The 26116-nt window shown below is 25.2% G+C and overlaps 7 protein-coding genes and 1 long non-coding RNA gene across 9 annotated transcripts; 6 read left to right on the forward strand and 2 right to left on the reverse strand.

Moving 5' to 3' along the window:
• The first annotated feature begins 115 nt into the window (after nt 1-115).
• LOC122855979 lies at nt 116-5849 on the forward strand. The gene is made up of 3 exons (XR_006374105.1): nt 116-527; nt 5420-5625; nt 5697-5849. It is a non-coding gene; the product is annotated as an uncharacterized LOC122855979 (long non-coding RNA).
• On the forward strand, nt 1023-2608 carry LOC122855978 (phosrestin-2). The gene has a single exon (XM_044157705.1). The coding sequence runs from the start codon at nt 1240-1242 to the stop codon at nt 2386-2388; it is 1149 nt and encodes a 382-aa protein (XP_044013640.1). The 5' UTR covers nt 1023-1239; the 3' UTR covers nt 2389-2608.
• Nucleotides 3248-5402, reverse strand: LOC122855976 (probable tRNA (guanine(26)-N(2))-dimethyltransferase). The gene is made up of 5 exons (XM_044157704.1): nt 5146-5402; nt 4960-5083; nt 3849-4880; nt 3585-3775; nt 3248-3501 (listed from the first exon to the last, which is right to left on the reverse strand). The coding sequence occupies exons 1-5, from the start codon at nt 5265-5267 to the stop codon at nt 3342-3344; spliced, it is 1629 nt and encodes a 542-aa protein (XP_044013639.1). The 5' UTR covers nt 5268-5402; the 3' UTR covers nt 3248-3341.
• A 3307-nt stretch (nt 5850-9156) lies between the features above and the next one.
• Nucleotides 9157-14431, forward strand: LOC122855980 (plasminogen). The gene is made up of 10 exons (XM_044157706.1): nt 9157-9346; nt 12268-12349; nt 12436-12548; nt 12648-12755; nt 12833-12975; nt 13046-13176; nt 13254-13453; nt 13530-13892; nt 13951-14068; nt 14159-14431. The coding sequence occupies exons 1-10, from the start codon at nt 9272-9274 to the stop codon at nt 14320-14322; spliced, it is 1497 nt and encodes a 498-aa protein (XP_044013641.1). The 5' UTR covers nt 9157-9271; the 3' UTR covers nt 14323-14431.
• A 275-nt stretch (nt 14432-14706) lies between these two features.
• Nucleotides 14707-15816, forward strand: LOC122855981 (tRNA-splicing endonuclease subunit Sen34). The gene is made up of 2 exons (XM_044157707.1): nt 14707-14857; nt 14929-15816. Exons 1-2 carry the CDS (start codon nt 14806-14808, stop codon nt 15774-15776), a joined length of 900 nt encoding a protein of 299 aa, XP_044013642.1. The 5' UTR covers nt 14707-14805; the 3' UTR covers nt 15777-15816.
• On the reverse strand, nt 15808-16604 carry LOC122855982 (39S ribosomal protein L27, mitochondrial). Its single transcript, XM_044157709.1, has 3 exons — nt 16413-16604; nt 16154-16320; nt 15808-16073 (listed from the first exon to the last, which is right to left on the reverse strand). The coding sequence occupies exons 1-3, from the start codon at nt 16483-16485 to the stop codon at nt 15870-15872; spliced, it is 444 nt and encodes a 147-aa protein (XP_044013644.1). The 5' UTR covers nt 16486-16604; the 3' UTR covers nt 15808-15869.
• A 72-nt stretch (nt 16605-16676) lies between these two features.
• LOC122855983 (MATH and LRR domain-containing protein PFE0570w-like) lies at nt 16677-21097 on the forward strand. Of its 2 annotated transcripts, XM_044157711.1 has the most exons (4): nt 16854-17175; nt 17235-19030; nt 19103-20108; nt 20139-21097. In XM_044157711.1, exons 1-4 carry the CDS (start codon nt 16959-16961, stop codon nt 20999-21001), a joined length of 3882 nt encoding a protein of 1293 aa, XP_044013646.1. In that variant the 5' UTR covers nt 16854-16958; the 3' UTR covers nt 21002-21097. The 2 variants fall into 2 exon arrangements, with proteins under 2 accessions (XP_044013645.1, XP_044013646.1); XM_044157710.1 differs by having other exon boundaries at nt 16677-17175; nt 19103-21097.
• A 216-nt stretch (nt 21098-21313) lies between these two features.
• Nucleotides 21314-23590, forward strand: LOC122855984 (protein PFC0760c-like). Its single transcript, XM_044157712.1, has 3 exons — nt 21314-21685; nt 21743-22179; nt 22254-23590. The coding sequence occupies exons 1-3, from the start codon at nt 21535-21537 to the stop codon at nt 23553-23555; spliced, it is 1890 nt and encodes a 629-aa protein (XP_044013647.1). The 5' UTR covers nt 21314-21534; the 3' UTR covers nt 23556-23590.
• Nucleotides 23591-26116: the final 2526 nt, after the last annotated feature.

The following is a 26116-nucleotide window of genomic DNA, read 5'->3' on the forward strand; positions in this document are numbered from 1 at the left end:
ATAACATTATAAATACTTGTAATATTTATAAAGTTTTGTTTTTTTTTTTATATTAAAAATTGAATTTAATTTATAATTTTAATCAAAATTTTCAATTAATTTTTTTTTTTTTTTTTTCATTATAGTGTTAATAATTTATTCAAAGTTTTTCCACTATGTCAAAACGGATGCATTAAAAGAGAGTGACACTGAGGTGAATAAAAATATATTTTTTTTAAATTCAACTTTTGTATGTGCAGTACATGTATGTGTTTGTGCAATCCGGGCGGTTTTGCGCGCGCGAGATGGGGTCATGTTGTAAAATAAATAAAAAAAAAAAAAACGTGCTTCCCTCACTATATATACTTGCATGAGTGAGTATAAAGAAAGAGGAGATTCAGAAGAGTATAAAGAGAAAGAGGAGAAGAAAAAAAAATTCAAGAGAAAGAAATACTTTGGCTTTTGCTTGCTTGGTTTTGCTTCGTGTGCACACAAGCAATGTACACACTGTAGATAAAAAATTATAAAAAATAAAAAAAGTTGGATAGGTGAGTTTGCAAAAGATTCATACACTGCTGGTGATGGTCATGATGATGATGATGATGATGATGATGGTCGTGTTGTTGGAGCTATGAGGATTTCGATTTGCACGATTATATGATTCTTTTTGTTTTTTAAAATTACGATTAAACATTGTTGTTGTAGTTGTATTATTATTAAAAAATATTTATCATTTAGTTTTATTTCTTCTTTTTGCAATATCATTTGTGTATGTGTGTATTTAAATGTATATAAATGTTTAAGCATCAGTACATTACCTGGAACGATGACTGCACACTAAAGTCTTGATGTTTTTTTTTTTGAATTTCATTTTTGTTGCTTTTTGCTTGATTGAAGATCATCTTGACCTCGAGAACCTTCAATAATTTAAAATTAAATTATTATTTAAATTTTCATTATAATATTATTGCGTAAATTGAAAGAAAACAAAAAAAATACAAATTACATACGTCAATTTAAAAAAAAAAAAAAACAACAAATAATAAGATTCAAAATATATATATTCATATCTTAATGGATATAATATATAATATATAAATCTTTAATATGTATATATAACTGAATGGATTAGGAAGCCATGCAAATTGTCGTTGAGGGTTGTCGGTATAATAACTACGTGTTTATCGAAATATTCACTTCAGTATTCACCAAGTTATCAACAAAATCAGAACAACAAGGCTAAAAATATAAACAAAAAAAATGGTTGTTAATTATAAAGTATTTAAAAAATGTTCACCAAATGGTAAATTAATACTTTATTTGGGTAAACGTGATTTTATTGATTATTTATCTGGTACCGAGCCAATTGACGGTATTTTATTGATCAACAATGATGATTATATAAATAATGAAAGAAAAATATGGGGTCAACTTATTTGTAGTTTTCGTTATGGACGTGAAAAAGATGAAGTTATGGGTTTAAATTTTCAAAAAAATTTATATCTAACATCAGAGCAGCTATATCCATCAGTTAAAAAACAAGAAAATAATCCAACAAAGTTACAGGAACGTTTGATGAAAAAATTGGGTAAAAATGCAATACCATTTACATTTAAATTTCCTCAATGTTCACCACCAAGTGTAACACTAGCACAAGGTGATGGTGATGAAGAGGGTGAACCATGTGGTGTAACATATTATATTAAAATATTTTCTGGTGATAATGATTCAGATATATCACATAAACGTAGTACAATCAACATTGGCATTAGAAAAATACAATTTGCACCAACAAAACAAGGACATCAACCATGTACTGTTGTTAAAAAAGATTTTTTATTAAGTCCTGGTGAACTTGAACTTGAAGTTACACTTGATAAACAATTATATTCATCAAATGATTCAATTGCTGTTAATATATGTGTACGTAATAACAGTAATAAAATGGTTAAAAAAATTAAAGCACTTGTACAACAGGGTATTGATGTTGTTATGTTTCAAAATGGACAATTTAGAACAGTCATTGATGCTGTTGAAATACAAGACGGTTGTCCAATAAATCCAGGCTCAACCCTACAAAAAATCATATATTTAAAACCAAATATTGGCAATGAAAAACCAAGAAGAGGTATTGCACTTGATTCAAAATTAAAACATGATAATGATAGTAATAATAATCAACTGGCATCAAGTACACTATTAACAACATCTGATTTACGTGATTCATTTGGTATTGTTGTATCTTACGACATAAAAGTTAAGCTATATTTGGGTGCACTTGGTGGTGAATTATGTGCTGAATTACCATTTATACTTATGAGAGAAAAACCAACAGATAGACTTGTATTTAATCACTCAGAAAGTGTTGCTGTTGAAGATTATCAAGATCAATCAACAAAATCAGCCTAGTCCAACATCAACATCATCATCATCTCTTTAATAATTATTTATTTATTTATTTATTTATACTTGAATAAATAAATAATTAAATAATTCAATTTGTAACAATTCAATTAATTTAATTCAATTAACGACGCTTGGCAATTGAAGGATTTTACAATGATTCTGGCTATTAAATTAACAAAATAAAATTATAGTTAAATAATAATAATAATAATAATAAACACCTCGCCAGATAAATAATTTGTATAACCATTATTAATTATTATTATTGTTATTATTCGTATGAAAATTTTTATAATAAAAATAACTCGCAACTCACTTATGTATGTATATTTATATATTATCAATGATGATACTTATGATATTTATTCAATTAATAAAAAAATATATATATTTATCAATGTAGATAATAAATAGATGTAGAAATAATATATGTAATCCATTAGCAAAGAAAAATAAATGAAAAAAATAAATATAATGGCTTAAAGTGCAAATTGAATTAAATATTAAATACTTGTTGTTGTTATTTATCTTATCAATTTTCAGTTAAATAAATGATATTTTTAAAATATTAAAAATTGTATATAGATCAAGAAGATAAATGGTGTATTTAATATTTTTTTGTATTTCAAAAAAAAAAAAAGATTTCAATTTACTCACCAATTTGTTGTTTATGACAATCCATTTGCAGATTATTTTTTTTGATTGAATTTCCGTGTCAATTAATTTATGATGCCTGTAAGTATACAATTTTATAATTAAAAATATAACATGTGGTGCATTTAAAAATAGCCTCGAGTAATTTAAAAAAACTAAAAATATAGATCAGGGGTTTAAAATTGGGTCAACTGCACTTTGTACTAGATTTTTTTTAGAATTTAAATTTCTATTTTTTATTAGATATTTTGTTTTAAATATAAATTTCATCTGAAATATAAAAAAAAGAAAATTTAATGTTCTCAAATTATATTGTCAATTTTTTCTTTTTTAGATGGTTGAAAATCATCTGTTGATATATTTTCAATTTCTTGTTTTTCATTACTATTATTTCTCTCTCTTTTATTGAAATTTTTATTTTGATTTTTTTTAGTTTTTGATAAAACTGTATTGGAATCAATCCTGAAAGGAAAAAAAAATTAAATCAATTTAATATAATGATGATGATGATGATATTGAATTTAAATTTAATATTTGTTATTTACATTGTTGTTGATCGTGCACCAGGTCCCCAATTAGCTGTTGGATTTAGTTGAAATCTTGATAAATGCATTTTACGTGATTCTGGATTAGCCAATGGATGTAAATCAAATGATATTTCTTTTGTTGATTCAGTTTCTAATATACCCAATGCAGCACTTGTTTTTTCAAGACGATCTCTTTTAGCTGGATGTAACTTTAATAAACAAAAATACATAGCAATAAATATTAAAGATTAAATATTGAAAAAATTAAAATATAATTTATACCTTTTCCCAAGCTCGTACAATATCCCAAATAATATCATTTGGTGCATCAGTTTTAATGGAAATTTTATTAGCATGTGAATATGACACTTGATAGCCAGCATTTAATAAAGCAGATCTAAATTTAACCATAGCTGGTGTATCACACCTGACAATTGACATAACACGATCAAGTGCATAATAAAGTGGTGTATCTAATTCTTCAAGAACAACATTAAGTACACCCTCAAGTCTTTTTTGTGTACCTAATTTCATATCATCAATACTATCAACTAAGCTTTGTACAAATAATTTATCATGAAGTTGTCCAAGCCAAATTGGTCCACCAATATGATGCTTATGATTTTTACAATATTTACAAATTTGATCAACTGGTGGTCCAGTTGGTAATCTATAAGCATTACCTTTTTTTATTCCCAATGGTTGAGTTGTCATACTTTCACATCCTTTACATTGATAAATCATTCCTAAATTACTTGTATTATTTTTACATTTAATTTGTCCACTATAAACACGAACAAATACTCTAATATAAAAATCAACACTTATAGATAATTGTGGAACAATATAACGACCATAACGTCCAGCGTGTGATGATATATGTTGTAAGAGTATTCTCAATGCCATTTCATGACAGCATTTTGATTTAAGTGATACAGCTCCATATTTAACATAGCATGTCTCTGGTGAATTACCAGCAAGAACAGCCATGTCTGTTGCTGTTACCAATAGTAAACCACCATTGCTAACTGATTGTACAGCACCATCAAGAAATATTGATGGACAACCATATGGATCCAAATCAACAGCATCAAAACGATTTTTTCTTGATTCATACATAACCATTGTTGCATCTTCATGACTTGGTGTTATTAAATTTTCAACTTTATTATGTAATATATTTTTTTTAATACTTTCAACAGCTTTTTCTGATATATCATTTGCTATTATTTGTTTAACATGTGGTACTTCCTTGGCGTATCTTATGCTACGTAAACCTGTTGCTGATAATGCTTCAAGTATTCTTATTCCATTCTAAAAAATTTTATTAAATTATATAATTAATATAGACAACATGATTTATTTTTCTATTAATTTATTTCAATTTATTTACTTGAGATTCAGGTTGTTCTTGTAAATTTTCTTTTTCATCTTTTTCTATTGTTGATGATTTTTTATTTTCTTTGTCAGTTAATTCTTGGTGTTTTTCTTTTGCAAATAAATTCAATACTGCAACACTAATTAATTTAATTAGTTTAATTAACAATAATAGTATTTTTTTTTCATTTTTTAAACATACCTCAAATCACGATTAAATTCTTGTACAGGATTGTAAAAAACATTTTTTTCCAATACAAGTATTTCAGCTTGACCTTCTTTAATTATTTTACAATTAGTTTTATCAACTTCTGTGTTTTCCATTTTTATTCTAAATTAATTTTCAAGTATTTATTTAACAATGGGCTATTGTTGTTATTTGTTTATTAAAAATATATATATTTAACTATATAAAAAAAACACAACAATTCAATTTATTTGATTGCATTTGATGATGATGATGTGTTTATTTTTAGGTTAGAAATTGTTTGGCAGGTGGAAATTTTTTAAAAAAATTAGTGGCGCCAGTTGACTCTTGTAAACAGATTAGAAATCTAACTTACCAACTTGATAAAAAGAATAACAACAACAACAACAATAACAATGTCAATTATCATCAAAATAAATAAAGCAAAACACGTGCTTGTTGCTTCAAAAAAAATAAAAACTCCATCAATTTTTGGTAAGTTGAATTAAACATTCAATTAACTTAATTTTTTTCATTAAATTTTCATATTGTCAATAAAATTCTAGGTGTATTTTTTCAATAATGGCTGAAAATTTAAACATTGTCTTGGAAAGTCTATCAAACATGAGCATGGACAATAAAACAATTGGTGAAAAATATAAAAAATATGGTGAAGATTTTAAAAAATTATGGCAATTGTTGCAACAAAAAAAACAAGAAACAGATGAAAAAAATATCATGATTCTTGATGCACTCATTAAAGATTTGTATGAAAAAATTATGAGACAATCAAGATCAATTGCCATTGAATTGTAAAAATATAAATCCATATAAATAAATCAAAAATAAAAATAACACCAGTGTTGATTTGATATTTTATTTGTAAATGGGAAAAATAATTAATTCATGGTCACCACACACAAATAGTTTCCTTTAAATTGTATATATAAATATAAATAAAATTAATGCATCTGTATCAAGGCTAAAGGTATGCTATTCCGCATGATTAATCAAACTACTTATTCATGATCATTAATGTGACAAATGTGTCATTTCACATCATCATTATATTAACAAATTACTGATGAATTATTGCAATACCGGAAGTTGTATTTGTTATTTGAATGAGTGTGTGTATATCTTTGTAGTATCATCTAGACCACATCATCAGATTAACTGAATGTGGACCCCCAACGTCATCAGCATATACAAACAACACGAGCATGCAATAAAAATAAATATATTCAAGTTTAAGAAAGAGAAAAAAAGAGTCTTCACCAAGCCGGTTTCACTTCTCCAGTGACAAACTTCATTTTTATTTTTTATATTTATCATTTTTTTTTTTAGCATGAACGCATTGGACAACGAGGTGAAAAATAAAAAAATACAAAATATTAGTCTTTGTCACATTTATAGTTTGTATTTAACATAAAGACAGGAAGAGAGACCCCACGTAATTTTTATTTAGCAAATTTTTATACATTCAAAATGAATTTAAAAGGTGGAATTGCGGGTGGTCCAGTGTGTCCTCGAGACCATCACATGCGAGCAGGTACAAAACTGTAACTCAACACACAAACATCTATACAAATTTCATATATATTTATTTATTTATTCGAATTTATTTTATTTTCTATTTTATTTATAACTTGTAATTATTGTTAAATAGTTTTTTCATATTATTTTTAACAATAATTTTAGTTTTTTTATTCATTTGTTCATGATGCGTAGTTTTTTTAAACTTTAAACTTTTTTTTTGGCTTGCTTTGAAAAGAATATTGAGGTTGATTTATATCCAATACTGGATCCTTGTTCTGTAGGTCTTAAAAGGACACATGTCAACTTGAATTTCTTAGCATGTATAAGCTCGCAATAAAAAATATATTTATAGATGGATTTTTAAAAGTGATAAAATGATGCATTAGAATAAATTAAAATTTGATAGTTTTTTAGAATTATTTTTCTAATGATGATATAGATTTGCTGAAAAATATTTGGAAACGTCAAATATTTTTAATTTATGTTTATTTATGATAATGATGATGATGAGTATATATACAACCAAATGAACGGGTTTTAAAAAGAAAAAAAAAAAAACACAAAATCTGTATAGATATATTAAAAACGAAAAAGATTATTAGACATTCTCTTCTTCGTGTTTAACTCTGTCGTAGTTTCATCGAAAAAAATAAAAAAATATTAACGAAATTATTATTTCTTTATTTTTTAAAACAAAGAAAGAAAAAATATTTTTTGAAAATCATCAAGGTTGAGTAAATTTTGTGTGTATAATATTAAGAAAGAAGATTATTAAGGCGTGGCTTCAAAATTTCATATATGTTATTTTGAAAATTTTAAATAGTAAATTTAAAAAAATAAGAAAAAATATATATTTAAATTTTCACATATAATATATGCAAATAAAATTATATCAAAATATTTTTTAAATTTAAAAAAATAATAGTTTTTTATGGAAAAAAAAATCAGCAAGCAAGACCATTAGACCAGTGTGTCTAGGACTTGAATAACCAATAACATCTAAATCAAAAAATATAACAACATCAAATTTAATTTAGTCACAGGTTGACTGAAATAAAAATGGAAAAAAAAAATTAAAATATCAAGTAGGTAGGTGTAAGTTTCCCGGAGAGATTCAAAGATATAAAACCAAGTACCTCTAAAAATAATAAAAAAATAAAAGTTGTGGGCAGTCAAAGTTGTTACATGTATTTAATATTATTATTATTATCATTATGATAATATAAAACACCATTTCGAGAGCATGATACAAAAGTATTATTTTTTTTTTTAAATGATAAATAATATATAAAATAGTAAAATATTGACCAGCAAGTAATAAACACCCTCAACTTCCGACTCTTCCTAATTTTGTTTTTTTTTATTTTACCTTATATTTATAAAAAAAAAAAAAAAGTAATAAATAATTTATATATACATTAACTCTTTACTCACTCACTCACTTACTCATTTACTGATTTTTTTTTTTTGACTTGGTTTTTTACCACTCCTCAGTCCTCAACCACCGTTGAGAGAGTCTCAGTCGTTCCGGGGCCACGTGCGAGCCCAGTCACCTCTCAATAGTATATAATATACTCCTCCTCAATTTATTTATTTATCTATATTTGAATTAATTGATTCATCATTCACCACCTTCAAAATTTTAATAGTGCTTTTATATTTTTAAACTTTTTGTAAGATTAAAAATGAATAAGATTTCGTTATTTATTTATTTCGAAATTACTGTGTCTGGTTTCGATTGGCTCAAAAGTTTTAGTTTTTAAAAGTTATGGTTATTTATAATATTGTACATAATTGAATGATTAATTTTTTTATTAATCTAGTTGAGAAATATTTTTTTTTAAACATAATTAATATCTTCTTTAGAAAATTTAATTAGTTTATTTTTTTTTTTTTTTTTCAGTAAAGTTATATAATAAGTATATTATTGTGATATTTTAGAATAATAAAAAATTATTAGAAATGTGAAAAACCAGTTTGACTCTTGTTATTATATGATATTTTTTTTTTTTCTAATAAAACGGTAAACAAATAAAAAAATAAGCCAAGATATTTGAGCTATCAGTTTATGACTTGTGATTTTATTTTATTGAAATCCAGAAATTTGTGAATGAATATTGAATTGAATAATTTAAATTATATTTATATTCAAAATAAATAAAATAAAAATATTCAGAAAGTTTTGTCTGGCAATTTAAACGACCGCAGACAAAAAGGGTTTTTTTTTTTTTTTAAAAATTTCTTGTCGTTCTTGAAATTCTTCGCGGACTCGTGCGACTGTATTTATAGACCCTGTACACACGGGGAGTAATAAACGAAAATAAAAAAATTCAAAATTATAATAAGGCAAAAAATAAAAACCATAAAACAAGACAAAAAAAAATAAAAAAAAAACCAAATTGATGTAGTTCAAAAAACAAAAGAAAAAAAAAGAAAATGTGCTATTATTAAAAACAATAACGGATAAAATTATTGTGCAAAAAAAAAAAAAAAAAAAAAACAAGCAAGACGGATGATGAGGATGTGTTATATTGTCGACCAGGTTTATCGTCGAGTGGCCAACGAGTTCCGTTGAATTTAGCCAGACAACCGGTGAATCAACATGAACAACACCGGGAGCTTGTTGGCCCTTGGAATCATCATAGTATCATTTGGCCAAACAATACACTCTTATTCCGTAAGTACAATTATTTATATAATATTACATTTTAAATATCATCAAATAGCTCAAATTATATATCTTGAAAATTTATCATTTAAAATTATTTTATTATAAATATAAATAAGCTTGAAAATTATGATCGTATTTGTTGTCAGCCAGGAAGTATACATGGGCACATGAACCCCCATGAGAACATTGTTGAAAAAAAAAAAAAAAAACTTGTCTCAAGAAAAACCAAGAATGTCACGTACAACTGTCCTGTATGCATGTCCACGATTCAACAATATTTTATATTTATTTATTTATAATTTCAAAAATTTTCCATTTTCTTATTTGAAAAAAAATTTAAATTTCAAATTCTCTCTACTGAATATGATGATTTTTTTTTCGGTATAATAAAATTGATTTTAAATTGATGATTTAGTTGAAAGAAAAAAAAAAAAAAAATAGAGATATGATTTTTAATGAGAATGCACAGATGTCAAGAGGTCGTATCCCTAGAGGTCGAAATCTCCATCAGAGGGTCTAGAGCAAAACACAATAAATATCATGATGATGATGGTATATTCGTAAATCGTATTCGTGTGTGTATTCTGTGTGGTATATGTAGATTTTTGAAAAAATAAAATAAAAAAGGGTTACATGGCGGGTGTTTCTATTAGGAGTTTAAAACGTCGTGTTGTATAGCAGACATGATCCGGAAATAACTTGGGGTCATAAACAACCGAGACAGTGTATATTAAACCAAATGTATTGTCGGTTTGTGGAAAATAAGGAGAATATCTGCATCATGTTAAAAACGTGTTGGTATTTGCATTCTGCATCCAGAGATAAATTCAAAATATTTATTTTCAAATTTCAATAGAAAAAAAAGCTCAAAATACAACAGGTGATTTTTTATTATTTTTTTTACTTTTAAACAAATTATAAATTGTACAATGATAAATAGTCATCGATAAATCTTTTTTGATATTTATTCATACAAAGTACTTGTGTGTGTATTTATTGGCAAAGTAATGGAAAAAAAAAAAATAAATATATTTTAAAAGGAAAGATAAAATAAAATACATATGAAGAATGAAAAAAATTAAAATCGATTGTGTATTTATTGCTTATTTTATTTATTTATTTATTTTTTGTTCACCTGATTATCGAAAGAATGAAACAAAAAAAAAAAAAAAAAAAAATTAGAGCCAAGGAAGGCTTTGAGAGGCATCGACAAGACCATAAATCAGTCGGTTCATTTCGTTTTTTTTATTTAACTCTTTAAAAAATAAATAATTTTTTTTTTTTTTTTTTTTTTTTAAATATGTATGTATTTTTATTTGTTTGGGCAAAGTTTTAAAATTGCAAGCGTCGCGGCGACAACATTGCTATAATACACATATAGGTATATATAAAATATAAAATGTTGTTATAAATAAAGGGGTATATATGCAGTATAACAAAGTCAGCATCTATATGCGATTATGCTTGTAAAAAAATAACCAGCCATTTTTGGACAAGAGAGAGAGAGAATAAAAGAAAATACCAGTGTGTGTTTCAACGATGATAATTTTTTTTATTTTCTTTTCTTTTTTCATTATTATATATATATATGTACGTGAGAGAGGGCTTTACCATTTAGGGATATATATATATTTTTTATACATATAAGTAAGTATGAAGAAGGCGTTGTCGGGTAGCTGTCTCCAATCCCAAAGGGAGCTTGATTCTCATCATGATCATTATAGCACTGTATGTCTGTATTGCTCAACAACACCACTTATTTAACGCATTAAACCCCACATCGTATTGTGTAGGCGATATATATTTTAAAATTAATATTTTCATCTTGAAAATTAAACATTTATATATGGAGAAAATTTATTTATTTATTATAGCAATAAATTTATTGGAGTAAAGAGACAATTCAAATATAGATGATTACTTTGTTTTTTATTTGAAATAAAAACTAAAATAATAAGCCAATATTTATCATACAAAAATATTGTTAATTAAATTAAATAAATAACTTTTGAATGATTTGAGTAAATAATGTTGAATGGAGTCATTTAGTGTACCAGTTGTTTTGTTGTCTCATCTTGAAACAAAACAGGTGGTATTAAGTTGAAAGCGTATCTTGAAACACCTTGAGAAAATATATATATATATGTATAAATTGGTTTTTAAAAAAATCTTCATTGAAGAATATATGCGTGAGACAAGCATCGACAATTCATTTGCATGGTATCTTTGATACAGACATCCACAGCCCTAGGCATTCACAAAAAAAATAATAAAAAAAATGTTAACTTAAAAACCATGATGTTTTTTGTTTTTTTGTTTTTTTTTAAATAATAAAAAATTTTAAATGAATAAAAAAATAAAACTATGGTATATACTATATAAGGAACATTAAAAAAAACCTGTTTTTGTTGTAAAACATTTTCAATAAAAAGCATCACAATGAGATGTTCAAGTTGGTATCCTGATGTGTATAGTTTAACGTACACTGATTAAAAAATAAAATAGATAATTAAATCGTAAGAATGTTAATGATACACGCAACAAGATCAATTAATTGCTATTTAAAAAAAAAAATCATTTGATTTTATATTAAATTAAAAAATAGTCAATAATAAATGTCGAGTTTGTTTTGACGACCTAGATTCATTTATGTGTTGACTATTGGCTATTGACTTGTAAAAATGATCATGATTTTGATTTAAAAAAAATAAATTTAAAAAATGATTGTTATTTAGAACAAGAGTGTTTGTTGTGTAACACTATTTTCCTTGGTCATTCAGCTGGAGAGGTGATAATCATTTGTACCACATGTGCAACATTATATATTTATGAAATAGAAATAAATGAAAAAATTGATTGATATTTGTATTTAGATAAAATTAAATTTATTTCTTGAAATAGTTGTGAAATATTTTTTTTATTTTCAGAAAGACAATAAAACGATTGATAATTTGAATAAAAATCCATCAAATTGGACATCTAGTCATCATCATGTTGAACCAGTTCACAGTGAGTCTAAAAAATTTATTAATTTAATATTTTTAATAATTAATAATTGAATTGATATAAAATTTAAAAGACAAACTTGTTTGCAGAGTCATTAAATTTTTTTGAATGGAGTGAATGGTCAGTATGTGACAGAAGGTGTCGTCAAAATCGTGTAAAACGATGTCGAGTCAAGAAAAAATGTGGAAACAACATATTAAAGGTATTTAATTTATAAAAATTTAACAATTAAATTATTTTTATTTATATAAATTATGTATAAATTTTGTAAAAATAATTAATCATTGTGTCAAATCAACAGGAAGAACGAAGTTGCAATCACAAAAAAAACGGGCGAAGACGGATGTGCAGTCAACGACAAAGAAAGGTTGATGATAATCATGTCACTGAGCCTTTTCATGTTGTCCAGGTGAGTAGTGTATACACATATATATATAGTGAAACAAAATATTCATATTGTTATTTATTATTGTACAAAAATTCCAGGTGCCAAATGATGCAAAACCCAGACAAGGTGGTAGACGTGAAAAAAAAAAAAAAAGAAAAAAACCACGAAGTCGTCTTAATAAATACAGTAGATGGACAAAATGGTCACAATGCTCAAAAACATGTATGACTCAACGACATCGGTAATTAATTTTTTAATTTAAAATATATAATTTTTATTTTGTTAATTAATTACATATTATTATTTTATAGCTGGTGTAAAAAACCAGGTATCTGTGAGCAAGATGTCATACGAGAAAGTGCATATTGTTATGTTGAAGGAAGTTTTTGTCAAAAATGGATTCACAGAAGAATCAAGGGTAGTCATGATGATGAAAATGATGGTAAAGCTTAATTAAATAAATAACAAACAAAAATTACCATATAAAAAAATTTAATTTAAATTTACCTTTAAATTTAGATTCTCCTCTAGATGAATTTGAATTAAATCCAAATACAATTGAAAATTATGGTGTACAAAAAAATTCAGATACATGGAAATGTGGTGTTGTTGGAAATGGTAAAATATCAAGATTATCATATTTTACAAGAATCATTGGTGGTCATCCAGCAATACCAGGAAGTTGGCCTTGGCAAGTTGCAGTACTTAACAGATATAAAGTAAATAAAAAATAATAATTTTTAACATAATTATATACCGAGATGATTATTAATTATAATTAAAAATTAATAATAGGAAGCATTTTGTGGTGGAACACTTGTATCACCAAAATGGATATTAACAGCAGCTCATTGTATTAGAAAACGTTTATATGTACGTCTTGGTGAGCATGATTTAACTGTTAAAGAAGGTACAGAAATTGAATTTCGTGTTGATGCTGTTGTAATACATCCACAATATGATGCTGATACTGTTGACAATGATGTTGCATTGTTACGTTTACCAGTAACATTAAATCCATCAACAACACGTGGTATTGCATGTTTACCAGCATCAAAACAACCACTTCCACCAACAAATCAATTATGTACCATTATTGGATGGGGTAAATCACGTGCAACTGATGATTTTGGTACTGATGTTCTTCATGAAGCAAAGGTAAATTTTAAATTATATTATCATAATTTTATATATTAAATGCAAATTTCAATTTTAGATACCAATTGTTTCAATGGAAATGTGCAAAGGTGTCTATGTTGATTATCGAATAACTGAAAATATGTTTTGTGCTGGATATCCAAAAGGAAGAATGGATTCATGTGCTGGTGACAGTGGTAATTATATATTTTTTTTTAATTTTTCAATTTAAAAAAAAAAAAAAGCAAGTTGAATTATTGTCTATTGTTTTTTTTAATTTTCAATAGGTGGACCACTTTTATGTACTGATCCTAAAAAACCTGATCATCCATGGACTGTTTTTGGTATAACAAGTTTTGGTGAAGGATGTGGTAAACGTGGAAAATTTGGAATTTATTCACAAGTTACTAAATTTGTTGATTGGCTATCAAAAGTCATGAAAGAAAATTAAATTATTTATATATATATATATTTTTTCTTTTTATTAATTTGTAATAATAAGTGATATATTATAATTTGATTTTTAAATTTTTTAAATATATAAAAGTACCTCAAATTTTAATTATAAATTAATTATGTTGTAAATTATTTTTTAAACCCATTATTATTTTAAAATTAATCAATAAAAATATATATTTTATTAACATTAAAATTAATATTTTCATTTTTTTAATTAAAATTTAAAACAATTATTTTTTTTTTTCGATTTCGATCAAGTCGAATTTCGAATTTCGATATAATAGAAAAAAAAAAAAATTCACTTTTAAAAATACAACATGGCTACCTTGTATGTGTCAGTGTGTGTGTGTGTGTGTGTGTGTGTGTGTATGAAGGCTCCATGTGATTAACGTCAACACATATGCAATTACCACAACAAAAAACAGATGCAAAAATATATTACAATAACATTGTTAAACAATAATATAAATAAAAAATGATTAATTTATTTATGTCCAATGGAAATGTACTTGTTTGGAATGCTGATGGTAATTAATTTTTTAATTTTAAATAATAATTATTTAAACTAACAATAAAACATGAAATTTATTTTTTCAAGACTGGCTGACACTGAGAAAAGAATACAGAATATTAGGCCAAATGGTTGGTTGTTTAGCCAAAAATCATCATCAGGAAAAATTACATGGTATGCCATTTGTGCTACTTCCAGAAGAGGTGACATTATTGTTGGAAAAAAAAATTGCTAGACTAATTAAATATAAAGATCTTGATAAACGACCAACAACAAAACTCGTTGAACAACATAATCAACATCAAGAAAAATTATTCAATGAATTGGAACAATGTTTACGAGATGAAAAAATAAAAAGTATTGAATTTCATATGGATCGTATAATTGAGGGTAAAAAAAGAAAATTATTAGGACTACAATCATCTAAAAAAAAAATGAAAAAACCAATTGACGATAATTTAGTTGACAAAGCAAGTAAAATAACAATTGACAAAGATGCATTGATGGCTGAGAAAATAAGTAAAATACCAAAATTAGAAAAAAGTGAAATACTTGTACAAATACCAACAGCATGTCCTTGGGCTGATGAAGATGATGATGATAATATTGAAGAAATTAAATGGAATTATCCAGTAACACAAGATGATAAAACAATGTACATGGTTTATAAAGATCTATGGGATAAAAAATGTTATGTAACAACTGGTGAAAGATTTGGTGGTGATTATTTAGCATATCCTGGTGATCCAATACTTTATCATTCACAATTTATTGTTAAATGTGTTGATAAAAATGAAGAGATGTCTGTTATTGATTTGGCTGGTCAATGTAGACTTGCAACTCATGTTAAAAAGACTCAAGTTTTTGCTTATATTAATGATGATGAAGAAGTTTGTTATCAATCATTTAATTGGGGTGGTGATAGCTATAGCTAGGCTTGTTGAATAAAAAATAAAACAGACTACTTGAATAAACATTTATGATTTATTTATTACAATTTGATAATCTAATTTTTGTTGTTTTTTTTATTAAATAGTATCAACTAGCTTAAATCTACCATGTTGTTTTTCAGGAATAACATTAAAATGTTTTTTATATATTTTATCACCTTCTCTACCACTGTAGCATCGTTGGATCCATGTGTGTTCCCAATTTGGATCAATTACTTCACATGTTATTGCTACTCTTCCAGCTTCAATTGCAAATATTGTACCATTTTTACCAAATCCAGCCTGTTATCATCATAAACAAAAATAATTTTTATTATTTTATTCATTATTTTTATAAAGGTTTAAATAAAATAGCAACATACATGAAGACCAGGATGAAATCTTGTGGTCATTTGGGTTGCAAGAATAGTACCAGCTTGAACATAATGACCATCTTGAACTCTGACACCTCGATGCTTTGGTCTTCTCATATTTCCACCTTTATTTTTAGTTGATGAACCTGCTTTCTTTGATGCATGTCTTGTTAAATCTGTCAACAAATAATTATTTTGTTATTTATTTATTTATTTATTTTTAAACACTCAATATTTATAACCTCTAATTAAAATTAATTAATATTACCAAGATTTCTTGTTATTGGAAGTAATAAACTTTGTCTGATGCTGTTAAATGCTGATAACAATGATTGAGACATATTTGTCAATTTTTTATTAACAAATGTCAATATTTTTTAAATAATATAGGTATACCTATTTTTTTTGAGTAAAAAAAATAATAACAAATAAGTGTGTATTTTTAGGCTCTGTTTATATGAAGGGTAAAAAATGCAAACCAAGCTTACATGAAAATAAAAAAATGGCCGGACAAAAAAAAACAACAAAAACAAATGTTTGTTTGTTTTTTTTTTTTTTTCTTCGCCTGTTTCGCCGTTGTTTTGTAAAATTAATAACAATTTTTAAAAGTTTTCTTTGAACATTTTAATAAAACTCACTAAAAAGTTATAAAAAAATTAATTTTTAGAACTGTTTAAAAAAAAAAAAAAATCAAAGACAATCAATTAATGTGTAAACTTTTTATGACAAATAAATAAATAAAAAAGCATGATTGTCAAGGTTATGTTGATTGTTGATATTGTGATGGCATTTTTATAAATTTTAAAAATTCAATATGTTTTCATTAACAACAAAAACAACAACAACAACAATGACAATGACAACAGAAAATATGCTTGTCAAAAAACAAAGAAGTTTTAAAAAAGCTCTGAGTGATGATGACATTGATGGTCCAACAGTTAAATTGGATTACATAAACAAATTAAGTGATGAGTGTTTGGTCAAGATTTTTATGAATATTCCAATTCTCAAGCGAATTGGTCTTGATAAAGGTAAAATTCTATTAAAATCTATTAAAATAATTTTCTATAATTAATTTTTTACATTTTAGTATGTTCAAACTGGAAAAGAATCTATGAACTTGCATGGAATGATGTTAAAAAAATAAACTTACAAGATTTAAAACAAAAAAGGAAAGATAAAACACAAGCATTAATTATAAAAATTCTTTTTGACTGTGGTAAATATATCAAGAAGTTGAGTGTTCCATTTTGCATTAGTGAAACAACAATAATACCAATTATTGATGCAGCATGTCAAAATCTCGTTGAGCTTGAATTAAATTTTGGTTTTGTTCCAAGTGATGAATTTGTGCTTGACGGTGCATTTACACAATTTAATAAATTAAAAAAAATAAAAATACGAGACTCAAAATATAAACGTAATAAACATGATGAAATTGGTAAATTATTTGATTTTATTATTCAAGTTCTTCCAGAAGGTATTGAAAAAATTTACATATCATCAGTTAATGGACGAATTGAGTCTCGATTAAATCTTTGCACGGCATTTAAAAAATTTCCTTCACTTTGTTGTCTTGTTTTGAAAAATTGGAAATTTAATCATAATTTTAATCCTGTTTATAATCAACTGACAAAAACAAAATCATTACGTTATTTGGATTTGAAATACACACAAATTTGTGATGGAATTGACGAAGTAATAATCAATCTCATTAATCTTGAACATTTAAATATTCAACATAATGATAAAGTTAATGATGAATTATTAATCATCATTGCAAATAATTGCAAAAAATTAAAATACCTGAATATTGGATATTGTCAAGTTTCAAGAGCAAATCTCAAGTATGTCATTAAAACATTGACACATATAGAAAAATTAAAAATAAGTGGAATAAGCTCAGCTGATAATAGTGTAATACCAATTATTAATATGAGAAAATTAAATAGTTTAGAATGTGCAAATTGTCCTGATATTACAGACACAGGTATATTTCAAATTCTTGAAAATCAGCCATGCCTTGAGTATCTTGATATTGCTGGTACAAGTACAACACAAGAAATTCTTGAACATGCATTAATTAAGGTTGAATCAAGAAATGTCAAATTAAATTTATGTATTGTCACTAGTGAAAAAAATATATTTGATTTTGAAACGAATGAATACAATGAACCTAATTGTGATTCTCTGTCAAAATTGGAATTAGCTTTTAAAGAAAATATAAATAATATATTTGAAGAAAATTCATATATTGATAATTACTTTGATGACTATGAGCCTGATATTAATTTACCAGCCAACAGTATGATAACTAAAAAAATACGTTCACCAAATAATAAATTGACTGAAAAAAAAACAAATTTAATAAATTGTTTAAATGTAGATTGTCTTGCAAAAATATTTACATTTATTGATCCAAATTACAGATTGTCATTGAAATTTGTTTGTAAAAAATGGAAAAAAGCAACTGATATATCTTGGTATAATACTAAAAAATTAAACATCAAAAGTATTGGATATGAAGTACCAACAAAAAAAACTGGAGGAATGTTGAAAAACTTTGGTCCTTATTTACGAGAATTAAATACAACATATAATAAAATTGATATTGAATTAATGCCAGCTATTGAAAAATATTGTCGTAATCTTGTTAAGCTTGATCTATCAATTTTATTACAATGGTATCATCATGAATGTTTAAAAAATGCATTTAGTGCAATGAAAAAATTGAAGTATATCAAAATTGATGGTTGTTATTGTCGAAAGTCTGAATTAAATTCACCAAAAGCTTACATGACTATTATGCAAAATCTTCCTGATGACATTGAAGAGATTCATTTTATTTCTCATGTACCAATTCGTGTGTCATCAAATGAAGCACCTGTAAGTATTTATTTATTTTAATTCAAATTTAAATGTTAGATTGGATTAAATAATGTTCATTTTATTTTCTAGATGTTTGAAAAATTCAACAAACTTCGTAAACTTACAATAATTCAATGGCAAATTGATTATGCTATTGTTAAAATAATATCACAAAAATCAACAATAATTGATCTTGATCTTAACCAATGTTTTTTGACAAATGAAGGCTTACAATGGATTGGTAATATGAATAATTTGGAAAATTTAAATATTCAACACATTACAAATCCATATGGAAGTACATCAAATGAAGATCCATTAATGAATATATTATATGGTTGTAAAAATTTAAAATTATTAAATATCGCTGGTTTGATATCTTCAACGAATGCATATGATAAAATTAATAGACTAAAAAAACTAGAGATTCTTAGAATGAATAATGTTGTTGGTGATGTTCATGATGGTATATTTAATAATATTTATAAACTCAAAATTTTAGAATGTGCATCTGTTAATGGTATAAATGATGAAATAATTATGAAACTTCTTGAAAATTGTCAAGAGCTTCAAGAATTAAATATTTCAACGACAGCAATAACATATAAAACAATTGATTATGCATTTAGGATTGTTGAAAAACGTACAAATAATATTAAGTTGACAATTACTGCTCAAAGAAAAGTTATTTGTAAATTCATGAAAAATTTAAATCCTCAAGACTTAAAAAATTTTATTTCATCCAATTTAAACTTTATTGAAATACGAAATAGTTTCAGAGATTATTACTATGATGATGATGATGATGATAATGATGATGATGATGATGATGATGATGAGGATGAAGATGAGGATGATAATGATGATGATGATGAGGATGAAGATGAGGATGAGGATGAGGATGATGATGATTATTATGATGATGATGATGATGATGAGGATGAAGATGAGGATGATGATGAGGATGAGGATGATGATGATGATGATGATGATTATGAAGAAGAAGAACAAGAAGAAGTAGAAGAAGAAGCAGCTGTTAATGTCCAAGAAGTAAATGTACAGCAAGAGATTGGTATAGAAGAAGAAGAAGAAGAAGAAGAAGAAGAAGAAGAAGAAGACGAAGAAAAAGAAGAAGCTGTTGTTGTTAATGTCCAAGAAGTAAATATACAGCAAGAGATTGGTATTGAAATAGAAGAAGCAGCTGTTGTTGTTAATGTCCAAGAAGTAAATGTACAGCAAGAGATTGGTATTGAAATAGAAGAAGCAGCTGTTGTTGTTAATGTCCAAGAAGTAAATGTACAGCAAGAGATTGGTATTGAAATAGAAGAAGCAGCTGTTGTTGTTAATGTCCAAGAAGTAAATGTACAGCAAGAGATCGGTATTGAAATAGAAGATTCAATTAATGATTCAGTTTTTCAAAATATTGATACAAGTATTTATGAAACTGATGAACAAAATAATCCACCAATTGAAATAACAATCAACGATAATAATAATGATAATAATCTTAATGAATCAGATGAAGATATAAATCTTCTTGATGAAAGTGATTTGGTTTTTCAAAATATTGATACAAGTATTTATAATACTGTTGAACAAAATAATCCACCAATTGAAATAACAATCAATGATAATAATAATAATAATAATAATAATAATTTAGATGAAAATGAAATTCTTTTTGACGAAGATGATTCGGTTTTCCAAAATATTGATACAAGTATTTTTGATACTGATGAACAAAATAATCCACCAATTGACATTACAAACAACAATAATAATAATAATGATGATAATAATAGATTAGATGAAAATGAAATTCTTCTTGATGAAGATAATGAATTATTTATGAATGTAAATATGAATATTATCAATGAAAGATATTTAACAAATGCTGCTGGTAATCGTATTGATGAAGATGGTAATCTTCTTGATGACGATGGCAATCTTATTGATAGTTATGCTGATTATATAACTGATGACTTTTAACCTGGTGTATTTTGTATAATTAACTATACAAAAATAGTAATTATTGTGATGAAAAAAATCAAAAAGACAAATAGATTTATATTATTTTTATTGAGTAAAAATAATTGCTACCTCATTTTTATATTTTTATAAGTCTTGGAATAAATATCATTTTTTTTTTTTTTATTTTTTTACTTAAATAATATTACATTATAAATGTATATTGATATAAAAGTATTATAATTTCAATAAAAAAAATAATAAAAAAAAAAAATAAAAAACAATTGTCTTTTGTCTTGATTTCTTTTTAAATTTATTCATTTGTTTTTTTATTATTAATTTTTTTTCTTTTTTTCATGATAAATAAATGTGCCTGAAGTAAGTAAAAATAAATTAAATTATTATTAAAGGCATCATTAATTTATATTTTTTGTTTATATAAAAAAAAAAGTTTAAAAAAAAAAAAAATTAAAAACATTAAATCAACAGTTTTAAGCAACTTGTGATAATAAATTTTTAAAAGCCATATATTTCGTTTGTTATAATAAGTAATTATGAGTGTTAAAAAAAAAAGATGTTTTGGAAAAATTAAAAATATTGAAATTGAACCTGAAAACAAAAATATTATTAATAATCTCAGTGATGATTGTATTGCTGAAATATTTAAATTTTTATGTCCTCTCGAAAGACTTCAAATGAAAATTGGTAAATAAAAATATTTATAACTCATAAACATATATAATTAATTAATTAATATTTTAGTTTGTAGGAAATGGAGGCGAGCCACTGAGTTGGCATGGAGTGACATAAAAAAATTAACTATTGATTATGATGACGTCTGGAATTTGCCAAATATTGGAGCAATAATTAATCATTGTGGACGTTTTTTAACTGAGTTAATATCTGAAAGATTTTGTGAATCTATATTGCTACCATTAATTGGAAAAAATTGTCATAATTTAACGAAAATTGAGCTAAATGTTTCGCTAAAATGTGCTGATTATTATGACTATCAAAATGCATTTTCAAATATGAAAAAATTAAGTTATATTAAAATAACTGATCACAGATTTAGACATCAGTATGCTTATACCACAAGAATTTACACATCAATACTACATGACATACCTGAAAACATCAAAGAAATACATTTTTTATCAACTGGATCAATTGTACGTTCAACTGATGGATTTCTAGCTGTAAGTCAATAATTTAATTTAAATTAATTTAATTGAAATTTGTTTTTAATAAAATAATTATATATTGATTACAGACAATTCGTAAATTTAATAATCTTCAATGTTTAACACTAAATAATTGGCAATTGGGTTATCCAGCAATGCTGATAATAGCACTCCTAAAAAAAATTGTCAATCTAGATTTAAAATTATGTAGTATTGAAAAAAAAGGATTGTCTTTATTGGAATGTCTTGAAAATTTAGAACATTTAAATATTGAAAATGTTCATGGTATTGATAATGAATCAATAATGACAATAGCAAATACATGTAAAAAAATTAAATATTTAAATATTAATTTAACACATTGGTGTATACCAGCAGAATCATTAAAAAAATTATGTAAATTAAATAAACTAGAGACATTGTTGATGAATAATGTTGATAATGCTAATGATGACATGTTTGATAATATAAATAATTTACGAGTATTAGATTTATCTGATTGTCGTCAAATAACTGATGCTGGTGTTGAAAAAATTATTAAAAAATGTCCAAATTTAGAGACAATTGATTTATCCAGAACTGGAATAACACATGAATGTATATTATATGCAAATGAAGAAACAAAAAAAAGAGTTAATAATATTGTATTGATAATAACACTGAGAAATACAATTGCAACTTATTTTCAAAGTGCTCTTGAAGAAAATTCAATTGATGAATCACCATTTTTATTTCTTGAAATGAGTGATGAGGGCTCGGAATATTGGGATGAATTTAATGATGTTGCCATGTTGGATGAAGGACAAGAGTCTGATTATGATGAGACATATGTTGTTCCTGATGAAGCATTTAGACAAGATAATTTACATGATGATGATGTCGATGGTGATGGTGATGAAGAAGAAGATGATGATGATGATGGCAATGATGCTGATATTGATGAAAATATTGTTGATAATAATTATGACGATGATGATGGTGATAATTACATAGGAAATGAGCATGATTATGCTGTAGGTGATGTGTATGATGCTGATATTGTTGATGATCCAAATGATTATTTTGATGATGAACGTGACTTTGTTCCTGCTGCTGTGTTTGATCAGGATTATGATTACTCATCAGATTTATTTAATGACAATATTGCTGATGAATTTAATGATGATAATAATATTGGCGATGATGAGGATCAGTTATTAAATGATGATGAATTTACTGAGAGTGATTATGCTCAACTTGAGGCTGATAATAATGAATATAATCTTATTGTTAATTATGATATTAATGTCGATGATGATGATTATTATTATTATAATAATAGTAATAATGGTGATGATAATGATGATGATGATGATAACGATGATGATGACAGCAATTATTATTATTTTTGAAATATTATTAATAAAAATCTAACAACATATACTTATATACATGAATATTTTATTTTAGAAAATAATTTTTTTGTGGATAAATTGTTTAGAATTTTTCGTGTAAATTTTTAAGACAATTTATCCTTGCTTATTCAGTTTTAATGAGTATATATTTTAAAATTAAATATTTAGCAAATGCGTCATGTTTTTGATTTAAATTTAAATTTATCTTTCAGCAGATAAATTGTAATATTTTTTACAGAGGCTAATTATAATTGAAATATATATAAGTATATTTTTTTTTTTTGTATCTAATCGATATAATATAATGAAAAGACAATTTTTTTTTTTTTTTGTTTTCTAATCTGATAGAAAATACTTAATAGAGACAATTTAAAATATATTTTTTTTTTTTATTGCTTGCACTAACAATTGCGTTATATTGATTTTATTTTAAGTGAACGACCACTCTTTATCATATTTGCAAATCTAAGCTAAGTAGAAAAAATAATAAAAAATATTTTAGTTAATGCATATATGTAATTTTCTACAATAATAATTGAAATATATAATACTGACATATATCCAGCATATAAACAAAGTAAAGCCATAAAGACATTGTCAGTTGTCGGTCAAAGCTGAAAAAGAATAGACGTATTTGTGAAAACAAAATTAAAAATACAGATGCAATTATTTGTATCTATTATTGTATTATTGTTTAAATGAAAAATTTAATTGATACATTTATTTTTAAATTATTTACTGAGTGTTAAATATATGTAAAGTTGCTTGAACAAAGTTTAGCTGGACAAAAGGACGAAGAAGAGACGTTGTGAAAATGAAACTAAAAATACGACCGATGCAATTGCTTCTATTGATTTTTTTTGTGTCATTTATTTCTGCAAATTACATCAGTGATCATTTAAAAAATTTAACTAATGTAAATGGTCGAGTTGATGCTGCAGCTATTGATACAATTAAATTTTGTTTTTCAAATGAGGCAAAACATGGAACAGTCTTTGTTGGTAGTGTTGAAAATTTTAACATTGATTTACTTATGAATTATGGACCAGTTATTATTTTCGACAATAAATCAATGCCAACAACTGATGATAAATTATTGAATGAAAATTATAAATTAAATATTTTCATTGTAACACTTGAGCCTGATTTTGAAATGAATATTCGGCAATTAAAGAAATCACCATGGTGGAATCACGAAGGATTTTTTATCATCATTAACAATGGCCCATCTGCAAATACAACAAAATGCAAGGGTGCTAGAAAAATTTTACAAAAAGTTTGGAAGGCAGATATATTACGAGGAATATTTATTTGTACTGGTGGTGAAAATAATCGTGTTAATTTTTACACATTCAATCCATTTACAAGTAGAGCTGCACCGTCTTTTTGGAGCAAATCAAGATATATTAAAAAACAAACTGCAGCAGCAGAAGATCAATGGACTCTTTATCGTCGACAATATAACCCAAGTGAGTTAATATTAATTATAATTAATATAATTAATTGATAATAATTTTATACACATACACTTTTTTTTTATATTTTTAGAATTATTAAAGTGCAAGTCTCTTGATTACGACAAAACTCATCATTTGGATGGATATCGTGGAATAAAAGTGGGTTTTCGTGGCATTTATGCACATGAAGAACACAAAGCATTTATTACATTTTTGTATGAACAACTAAATGTAACACTATCATATTTAAAAATAAATGATTTTTTAAACATCAACAGTCAAGGAATAGCAAACAGTGATATTGGAAATTTATTAGTCAATGGATCAATTGATATAAGTCTACGGTTTATACCAAATGTCTACATGAGAGACATTGTAACTTCCAATGTAATTTATCAGTCTGGTTTTGCTTTTATAAGTCAAGATCGAGGTAAAAAAAGTATGTTCGATCAAATTTATGAATTATTTGGCTGGCGATTAATTTTGATTATGTTATTTTTTTCGGCAACAACTGTTTTAATGTTTAAAATTTGTATGAAAATAGATATTGATCTTGGAATTTTAGAAATAATTAGAATGTGGGGAAATGCAAGTTTTTTAAAAAAACCAACTGATGCACCATCGAGAATTTATCTATTTGGTATTTTATTACTAGCTCTAATTTTGTGCTCAGTTTTTCAAGGTAAAATTCTTGGTTTCCAATTGAATCCAAATCCAGAAAAAAATATTGATACCATGGACGATTTAATTGTTAAATTTCCGAATTACAAAATTTATGGAAATAACTTAATGCCTAATTTTTTAGATAAAAAGTTGATTAATCGGTTTATACCAGTAAAAAATTATGATACCTGTGTTGAACACGTTCTTAATGATTCATCAAGAGTTTGTGTGCATGGAATGTTATTGTTAAGAGATAAATCCTTACAATATCCACAATTGTATTTGCCAAAAGAGCCATTTATTAAACTTTATGTAGTTTTGCCAATGCGAAAAAATTGGCCTCTAAAAAAGCGTGTTAATGATATTGTAAGAAATTATTTCGAGCATCAACTAATGAAATATAAATTATCGCAAGTAAATAAAATACGAAATGATGGT

The sequence above is a fragment of the Aphidius gifuensis genome, linkage group LG4, assembly GCF_014905175.1.
Source record: "Aphidius gifuensis isolate YNYX2018 linkage group LG4, ASM1490517v1, whole genome shotgun sequence".
Classification (NCBI taxonomy): domain Eukaryota; kingdom Metazoa; phylum Arthropoda; class Insecta; order Hymenoptera; family Braconidae; genus Aphidius; species Aphidius gifuensis.

Coding starts and splice junctions, on each gene's coding strand:
- LOC122855982 (XM_044157709.1), bottom strand. CDS start 16,485: ATGTCTCAATCATTGTTATCAGCATTTAACAGCATCAGACAAAGTTTA. Junction 16,321..16,412: donor TCCAATAACAAGAAATCTTG/GTAATATTAATT, acceptor ATTTGTTGACAG/ATTTAACAAGACATGCATCA. Junction 16,074..16,153: donor GATTTCATCCTGGTCTTCAT/GTATGTTGCTAT, acceptor TGATGATAACAG/GCTGGATTTGGTAAAAATGG.
- LOC122855976 (XM_044157704.1), bottom strand. CDS start 5,267: ATGGAAAACACAGAAGTTGATAAAACTAATTGTAAAATAATTAAAGAA. Junction 5,084..5,145: donor GAATTTAATCGTGATTTGAG/GTATGTTTAAAA, acceptor TAAATTAATTAG/TGTTGCAGTATTGAATTTAT. Junction 4,881..4,959: donor AAGAACAACCTGAATCTCAA/GTAAATAAATTG, acceptor AAAATTTTTTAG/AATGGAATAAGAATACTTGA.
- LOC122855983 (XM_044157710.1), top strand. CDS start 16,959: ATGTTTTCATTAACAACAAAAACAACAACAACAACAATGACAATGACA. Junction 17,176..17,234: donor GCGAATTGGTCTTGATAAAG/GTAAAATTCTAT, acceptor TTTACATTTTAG/TATGTTCAAACTGGAAAAGA. Junction 19,031..19,102: donor TGTCATCAAATGAAGCACCT/GTAAGTATTTAT, acceptor TTTATTTTCTAG/ATGTTTGAAAAATTCAACAA.
- LOC122855980 (XM_044157706.1), top strand. CDS start 9,272: ATGAACAACACCGGGAGCTTGTTGGCCCTTGGAATCATCATAGTATCA. Junction 12,756..12,832: donor AGCCTTTTCATGTTGTCCAG/GTGAGTAGTGTA, acceptor CAAAAATTCCAG/GTGCCAAATGATGCAAAACC. Junction 13,893..13,950: donor ATGTTCTTCATGAAGCAAAG/GTAAATTTTAAA, acceptor TTTCAATTTTAG/ATACCAATTGTTTCAATGGA.
- LOC122855978 (XM_044157705.1), top strand. CDS start 1,240: ATGGTTGTTAATTATAAAGTATTTAAAAAATGTTCACCAAATGGTAAA.
- LOC122855981 (XM_044157707.1), top strand. CDS start 14,806: ATGATTAATTTATTTATGTCCAATGGAAATGTACTTGTTTGGAATGCT. Junction 14,858..14,928: donor ACTTGTTTGGAATGCTGATG/GTAATTAATTTT, acceptor TATTTTTTCAAG/ACTGGCTGACACTGAGAAAA.
- LOC122855984 (XM_044157712.1), top strand. CDS start 21,535: ATGAGTGTTAAAAAAAAAAGATGTTTTGGAAAAATTAAAAATATTGAA. Junction 21,686..21,742: donor AAGACTTCAAATGAAAATTG/GTAAATAAAAAT, acceptor TTAATATTTTAG/TTTGTAGGAAATGGAGGCGA. Junction 22,180..22,253: donor CAACTGATGGATTTCTAGCT/GTAAGTCAATAA, acceptor TATTGATTACAG/ACAATTCGTAAATTTAATAA.